General features: G+C 44.3%; 1 protein-coding gene across 1 annotated transcript; it reads left to right on the forward strand.

Moving 5' to 3' along the window:
• The first annotated feature begins 1,814 nt into the window (after window positions 1-1,814).
• LOC148932465 (uncharacterized) lies at window positions 1,815-8,119 on the forward strand. Its single transcript, XM_089065116.1, has 7 exons — window positions 1,815-1,982; window positions 2,318-3,229; window positions 3,386-3,505; window positions 4,920-4,931; window positions 5,984-6,319; window positions 6,528-6,591; window positions 7,629-8,119. Exons 1-7 carry the CDS (start codon window positions 1,923-1,925, stop codon window positions 8,117-8,119), a joined length of 1,995 nt encoding a protein of 664 aa, XP_088921242.1. The 5' UTR covers window positions 1,815-1,922.
• Window positions 8,120-8,867: the final 748 nt, after the last annotated feature.

Below are 8,867 nucleotides of genomic sequence, written 5' to 3' on the forward strand. Positions count from 1 at the left end.
TTTAATTAGTAAAAAGCTAATTGGGGGAGCCCATATCCAAAACCTTCCATAGATCCCTGTCTGGGCCCAAAAGGAACTTAATATAAATAGGAGAATAAAGGAGACAGAATAATCACAATTTTCATACTTGAAATTTTCAAAATTTTCGCCCCCCCAGCTGAAGAAGATTTCGATTTCTACTCCTTTTCCCAAAAGGATTTCTTCTGTCTCCTTTATTCGAGTCCTAGTATTTTGATAAGATCAGCCCACCCTGATATCGAGATACAGTTCGGGAACCAGAGAGAAGATCTGTGGTCTACTATTGAAGATCATCACGTGGAGAAGGCGCGAGCAATCGTCGATTCTTTGGAGAATCAAATCGGTAACCCTAAACAGTAGAATTCATGTTTTAGGATTTACTTTCTATGAGCATGAATTATATGCGTTATAGCATGCAATTATCTGTTTAACATGTGAATTGATTAATCGCATAATCGGTCAAATAGATTCTACGTCTGATTTATTTGTTTTGTACAAGTCTTCCGCTGTGCAAGGGGCACCAAACCCCAGCAATTGGTATCAGAGCCAATTTTTGGATATGATTATGTGGATTAATTTCATGTTATGTGAATTTCTTGATCGTTTGTGTTTTCGCGGCTTATTATACGTTTTTGTAATATGCGAACTTCGAAAACCCTTCTAGTGATTGATTGTGGAGAATTTATTCTCCAAGTTATTAATCATTAGTTTGACGAATTATGGTTTCATAATTAAATTCATGTAAGCCATCATTACCTTAATTACATGTATATATGCAATTTGAATCAACTGATGGAGAACGAGGAGGAGAACAACAATGAGAACCACGATGAGAACAACAACAATGAGGATCTTGTTATTCGTCAACTCCGTGAGCAGATGGCCAACATGCAGAGGCAGTTGGTTGAGCGGAACGCGAGACCACCAGTTCAGCCCGTGCAGAATCTGTATGCATATAGACGAGTTGCTAATCCACCAATCAATAATGCCAGGATTGCGGCCAACAGCTTTGAGTTAAAACCGGGATTGATAAACAAGGCAGAAGCACATGCATTTGGTGGAACAGGTTCGGAAGATGCCAACAAGCACTTCACCAAGTTCATACAAATCAGCAACACGGTGAAGGCTAATGGGGTCTCCGATGATCAGATTCGCCTCAGATTGTTCTCTTTTTCTTTGAAGGATGATGTTAGGATTTGTACGATAGCATGGATCCCAACTCGGTCGAAACTTGGGATGCAATGGTTGAGCTCTTCTTGGATAAATACTACCCACCGAGCGAGACACCAAAGCGCCAAGCTGAAGTCATCTCTTATGCAATGCATCATCGGGAGAATATTCACGAGGCATGGAAGAGATTCAAACACCTGATGAAGAGATGCCCCAACTACGGGTTAAGCCCGGGGCAACAGATCGTAACTTTCCACAGGGGAGCCACTCCGGAGGCAATACACGAGTTGAATATGAGCGCAGGGGGGTCACTCCTTAAGTTGGGAGAAGACGATGCATTAGAGGTGATTGAGAGGGTGGCCTCCAACGATGATGGGTGGAAGAATGAGAGAAGCAAAACCTACAGGGTGGCGTCCGCATCGGACGTTGACAAGATGGACATGATGTCCAAGCAGCTGGATTTCTTAACTAATAAGTTTGGCTATATGGAAACAGAGCCAACCGGGCTCGAAAGTGAAGAGGTGAATTACTTGCACCAAGGCGGTAACAATCGGAATTTCAACAACAACTACTGCCACAATCAAGGGGGTGGTAGCTTCAACAACTTTGGGAATAAGGCACATCCCAACTTGTCTTATGGGAATCCTCACAATGCCATGTAGCCACCTCCGGGGTTTCAAGTGTCGAATGGACAAGTCGTTGAGCCGAAGAAGCATGAGCTTGGAGATGTCTTGATGACGTTTATGAAGCAGACAGGGGAAATTATGGCCAATTCTGATATGAGACTGAAGCAGGTAGAGACACCAAAAGGTAAGGCAATTTGATTGGATAAGAGCTTGGAATTGTGCATCGGATCCTTGAGTTCTACAATTTTCTCCATATTATCTTTTCACTCCGTGTTTACTTGTTTTTATTTATTTATTTGTTCATTATATGCTTTTCGTAGTGTTAGAATAAAACCAAACATTTCCCGATTCTCTAGATAGTATTCAACATTTGTTCGTGGTAGTTAAGTTGATACAAATTAGTCTTTGTGGGATACGATACTATTGCTTGCTAATTGCTACACTAGCCCCGTACACTTGCGGGTATCACTTGTGTTAAAATAAGTCGAGTCGTCAATCCCAAGGACTGCAAGGATTGCAAAGCCATCAATCTGAGGAATGGTAAAAGCTATGAAGGTCCAACCATGCCTGCAGAGAAGGAGAAGATCTCGCAAAAAGAGGTAGTTGTAGAAGATGTAGTGGAAGAAGAGGAAGAGCCAGTGGAGGAAGTACCGCCTCCCAAGGCAAATACTGTGATACCTGCACCCCCAGTCGAAGTTAAAATTTCATTCCCACAGCGTGTGCAGAAGAAGAAGGTAGATGATCAGTTCTCTAGATTTCCTGACATTTTCAGAAAGGTACACATCAATATTCCGTTGGTAGAGGCGTTACAGCAAATGCCTAGCTATGCCAAATTTCTGAAAGATGTTATCTCCAAGAAGAGGAGATGGGTGGAGCACGAGACCGTCAACTTGACGGAGAGCTGTAGTGCCATTATCCAGAAGAAATTGCCCGCTAAGATGAAAGATCATGGAAGCTTCACTATATCGTGCATAGTGGGGGATAGCCAAGTGGGCAAGGCACTATGTGACTTGGGAGCGAGCATTAATCTTATGTCGTTCTCGTTCTTTCAAAAGCTGAAGATTGGGACACTGAGACCCACCACCATCACACTCCAGATGGCCGACCGATCTGTGTCGTATCGGAGAGGGATTGTTGAAGATATACTCGTCAAAGTCAATGACTTCATCTTCCCTGTGGATTTTGTGGTGCTTGATATGGAGGAAGACCGGAATGTTCCTCTTATACTGGGAAGACCTTTCCTAGCTACAGGGAAGGCAATGATCGACGTGCAGAAGGGTGAGCTCACACTCCGACTTAATGATGAGAGCGTCACATTCTCCATCTACAATGCAATGCAGAGGCACGATGATGAAGATGCATGGAGAGTGGAGCACTGTAACATGGTTGAAGTGGTCGATGATTGTGTGAACGAAGTGACCCAAGCCATTTTGCCACAAGATCAATTGGAGCGATGTTTATCACAATCTATCTTCTCTCCTTAATATAATGATATTAATGAGCCTAATACCGATTTGTTAAATTTTGTAGATGCTCTTAATTCAGCGGAGGAGGTCCCTAGATTTCGACAGAAATTCTTACCGTTGAGGGATCCGAATGAAGAGGAGAAGAAGGAGGAAAAGAAAGAGGAACTGAAGCCGTTGCCATCACACCTTAAGTATGCATTTCTCAGGGAGAATGATACTTATCCGGTAATCGTATCATCCTCACTCACTACTAATGAACTTAATAAATTGCTTAGAGTGCTTAGGAAGCATAGGGGTGCAATTGGGTGGTCCATCTCGGACCTTAAGAGGATAAGTCCTACGGTTTGCATGCATAGAATTCTTCTAGAAGAGGGGTCTAAACCCAAAGCTCAAAACCAAAGGAGACTTAACCCGATAATGCAAGACGTGGTGAGGAAGGAAGTGCTTAAGTGGATAGATGTCGGGATCGTCTATGCTATCTCAGATAGTGATTGGGTATGTCCCACCCAAGTGGTAGCTAAGAAGGGTGGGATGACGGTAGTAAAAGGGGGAGAAGATGAGATGATAGCCACTAGGTTGGTAACCGGGTGGAGAGTATGCATAGATTATAGAGCCCTTAATGCTGCAACTAGGAATGACCATTTTCCCCTCCAATTCATTGACCAGATGCTAGATAGGTTGGCAGGGTATGAGTACTATTGCTTTCTAGATGGCTACTCCGGATATAATCAGATCTTAATTGCCCCAGAGGATCAATATAAATCTGCTTTTATTTGTCCTTATGGTGTGTATGCTTTCAGGATGATTTCATTTGGCCTTTGCAATGCCCTAGCCACCTTTCAGAGCTGTATGATATCCATCTTTCACGACATGGTGGAAGATATAATGGAAGTCTTCATGGATGACTTCTCCGTCTTTGGTAGCTCTTTTGATAATTGTTTATGGAATCTAACTCGTGCTTTGCAGAGATGTGAAGAGACAAACTTGGTGCTCAACTGGGAGAAGTGCCATTTTATGGTGAGAGATGGCATTGTGCTTGGACAAAAAATATTTGCAGGAGGACTTGAGGTGGACAGGGCCAAGATAGTGGCGATTGAGCAGTTGCCACCACCATCCAATGCGAAGGCTGTGAGGAGTTTCCTTGGTCACGCCAGGTTTTATAGGCGGTTTATAAAGGATTTCTCTAGAATTGCTAGGCCTTTATGTCATTTACTCGCTAAGGATGTTAAATTTGATTTTTCCCTTGAATGTTTGCAGGCCTTCGAGACTTTGAAGAAAGCGCTTGTGAGTGCACCCGTGCTTATCTCACCGGATTGGTCACAACCGTTCGAGATCATGTCTGACGCAAGTGATGTGGCCGTTGGATCTGCTTTAGGTCAGAAAAGAGACAAGATTTTCAGGGTGATCTACTATGCAAGCCGGACCTTAGATGCGGCGCATGCAAATTATACTACCACCGAGAAAGAGATGTTGGCGGTGGTGTATTCATTCGACAAGTTCCGTCCCTATCTCATTGGGGCGAGGACTATTGTGTTCACAGACCATGCCGCCATCCGCCACCTTTTTGCCAAGGTGGATGCCAAGCCGAGACTGATACGGTGGGTCCTGCTTCTACAGGAATTTGATCTAGAGATTCGAGACAGGAAGGGATGTGAGAACGTGGTAGCTGACCACTTATCGAGATTAGAGCACTGTTTTGAAGGGGAGAATTTGAAGATTCCCATCAATGAAGAATTCCCCGACGAGCATCTCTTATATGCTCAAGGCCCATCTCCATGGTTTGCAGATATTGTGAATTTCTTGGTGGCAAAGATCATTCCGGAGGACTACAAGTCATATCAGAAGAAGAAGTTCTTCCACGACGTCAAGTTCTACTTTTGGAACGAGCCATTCCTGTTTAGGTGATGTGCCGACATGGTGATACGAGATGCGTTCCCGATGATGAATGGGAACATGTGATAAGGAAGTTCCACTCTAGTCCTAGTGGAGGACATTTTGGAGCTAACCGAACAGCGATGAAGGTGCTCCAATGCGGTCTCTATTGGCCGAGTATCTATGGAGATTGTCAAATCTTTTACTCCATTGCAATGAGTGCCAAAGGACCGGGGGAGTTTCGAAGAAGAAAGAGATGTCCATAACTTCCATTGTGGAGGTGCTTTTTGATGTATGGGGGATCGATTTCATGGGTCCCTTTCCACCTTCATCCGGACATCAATACATACTCTTGGCGATCGACTACATCTCGAGGTGGGTAGAGGCTATCCCCACTCACGCCAACTCCTCCAAGGTCGTGATTAGCTTCGTTCATAAAAATCTCTTCACAAGGTTTGGGGCTCCAAGATTGTTGATTAGTGATGGGGGTCCCATTTCAAGAATAGGTGGCTCGAGCTCGTGTTGTAAAAATTTGGTGTTAAGCACCGAATCACCACCCCCTATCAGCCTCAAGCAAATGGTCAAACAGAGTTGGCTAATAGAGAAATTAAGGGGATACTTGAGAAGACGGTGAATGCTAATAGGAAGGATTGGTCGATGAAGCTTGATGATGCTCTTTGGGCATATAGGACAGCGTACAAGACGCCGATTGGCATGTCACCATATCAATTGGTGTTCGGCAAATCTTGCCATCTTCCGGTGGAGTTAGAGCACAAATTCTATTGGGCGGTGAAGCAATTCAATGCGGAGTACTACATAGCGGGGAATGAGAGACAACTTCATCTCAACCTTCTCGATGAATTCAGAAATGAAGCTTTTGAGAACTCCTCCATCTACAAGGAGCGTCTCAAGACTTATCATGATAAGATGATAGAGAAGTGGGAGTTTGCCCCGGGAGATTCCGTGCTACTCTTTAATGCACGAATGAAGCTTTTCCCCGGAAAGCTCAAGTCTAAGTGGTCCGGGCCGTTCAAGGTGAAGACGGTGATGAAGAATGGAGCCATAGAGCTTCAAGGAGATGATGGAAGGATTTTTACGGCTAATGGCCAAAATGTGAAGAAATTCCATAGCTATGAGCAGAAGGAAGATGTGTTCGAGCATACCACGGTAAAAAATTGCGCTATAGGGGAGGCAACCCCTAGTAGGTAGTTTTATTGTTTTTTTTGTGTGTGGTTGTGTCTTTTTATTTTGGTGTGTTTTTCCTTTTGTTTTCCCCCATAGTTCCTTTGTTTGTGTTATTTTCTACATCTTGGCGGAAGTAAATCTCACTTGGGTATTTTGGAGTTTGGTGTGCTTGTTATTGAGTTTGGTGCAGGGACATAAAAATGGAAGAGATGCAATTTTTGGCAGAAAGTGCCCAGAAACGAGCACCCGGCCGGGTGAATTATTAGTTGTAAAACTCTACCCGACCGAGTCGTGCAAATCATACGTAGAGTCCAGAGAAGGGTCGAAAAAGGGCACCCGGCCGGGTGAATTTTATGTACAAAAATACATACCCGGCCGGGTCATAGGAATGCTGCCGTCGGAGTCCAGAAGGGGGTCTAAAAGTGCCACCCGGCCGGGTGGATTATTAGTTCAAAAATCCTACCCGGCCGGGTCTTCCGTCGCGAGCCCTAGGTTTTAAAAGGTACGAAATTTTTCTAATTTCTTCACTTTCCTCTCACACCCGACGGCGCTTTCCCCCCTCTTTCGAAATTCCTCCTCCAATTCACACACATTTCACTTCACCCACTTCAAATCCATCCCACCCATCACCATTACTTATGATTTAGAAGAGTTTCACCGATTATTTTGGGGGTTTTGCTCAAGAAATCAAAGAGGAAGCAAATTTTCAAAATTTCTCTACTTCTAAACACCAAAGGTATGATTTTCTTCTCTAATCTTCATTATCCATGGATGTATTGTGAAATTTTTTGTGGGTATGAAGTTATTTGCACTCATGAGTTGAATTGTGAAAAACTATGGTGTTAATTCGTGAATTTTTGCTTGAGGTGAAGTTTTGACTATGAATTGATGAATTTTGGTGTTACCATGTTCTTGGACTTAAGTTGATGCTTGATGTTGGGTGTGGAATTCATGTTCTTGTGTGCAATTAAATTGCTTGTGGTATTGTTGATTGAGTATTTGCTACATAGCGGGGGGGGGGGGGGGGGGGAATGTGACAATTTTGTGAGCTCTAGGGATTGAGTCTATCTCCCTAATTTGATTGAATTGTGATGTATAGGCTTTAGAAATTGAGTCTATCTTTCTAAAATCCTACTTGCTTTCGCCCTATATGTCTTGCTTGGTGTTAGTGCTTCTGATTTTAGGAATTGAGTCTATCTTCCTAATTTCACCTTATTTTGCCTACAATTATAAATCTTTGATTATAGACTAAAGTTTGGGGGAGTTGGCTGTTTGTTGTGGTTTATTTCAGGTACATCTAATATGGTCAACACAGCTAATCCCCAGAATGTGAATGTCACCCTAAGAGGTAAGGAGGAGAAGACAAGATGGGCAGCTCTTGCACTATTGGATAGTATGTCCTCCTGGTACCCGGTCATCGACTTGATCATAGATATGGGCATTCAAACATCTTGGGAAGCTCTCTTGGAAGCGGGCCACCTCAACTTTCTATTTGCACATCGTTATGGATCATACAAGGTCTTAACTTTGGAGTTCATGTCCACTCTCCAATTGAACTATATCAATAAAGCCTTGGCCTCTATCACCTTCCGCTTGGAAAATGTCGAGCACACACTCACGTTGGCAGAATTCAACTCCATCTTCCATTTACTCGACGAAAATGAGGAAAGGTACATTAAAGAGCCCCAAGACTATGACAGGAATGATTTCTGGGGCCATTTACACTGGATGAGGCCACGTCTAGCCAGGGCCCTATTTATACTCCCTCCCGCGCTAAGTTAAACTCCATCCGGAATCCGGTACTGAGGTACATGGCCAAGGCCTTAGTATGCTTCCCGTTCGCTCACAAAGAACTGGGCAACATTTCTTTTGATGTACTATTCATTCTATGGGGCATCTTGGCCCACCGGAGGATCAATACCGGCAATTACATGATTAAGCATCTGGAGAGACAAGCAAAGAAGAAGAGTGGGACACTATGTTGTGGGGGTGTGGTCACCCGCTTGGCCCACCATTTCCAGGTCGATGTGGAAGAACGGGCTCCAGATTCGGGGCCAATGTCCATTGATTGGGATTTTCTGAAGAAGTCGGGTATGATCACGGTGGACAGTAGGGGCGCCGGGTACTTCATCCTAGGCCCGAAGATAGTCTTCCGATTCCCCGACCCTCTGCTTACTGCTGTCGGGGGGTGGACTTATCAGGATAATTGGAAGATGAACTCCGATGCCCATTTGGCAAAAATGGAGAGTGATCCTCCCCAGGGCGAAGGTCAGTGACCTATGCGTGTGGGCGCCCATCTACTCCAACGCCCAGAGATCCCCGATGAACCCTTGCCTACCCGAGCTGAACAAGAAATGGACGAAGATGAAGAAGAGTAGGCTACAGAGCATGAGCCAGAAGGGAGCAGCCGACCGAAGAGAAGCCGCCCTTCTAGGGAAAGCCGAATGGCAGACATTACCTCAGGGATCTAGCGACTGCAGATGGGTCAAGACAACCAATGGGAATTTATGCGACAATGGCGCCAGGAGAA

This window comes from Salvia hispanica, chromosome 2 (assembly GCF_029641045.1).
Source record: "Salvia hispanica isolate PSC_SH4W2 chromosome 2, Shi_PSC_v1, whole genome shotgun sequence".
NCBI classification, from domain to species: domain Eukaryota; kingdom Viridiplantae; phylum Streptophyta; class Magnoliopsida; order Lamiales; family Lamiaceae; genus Salvia; species Salvia hispanica.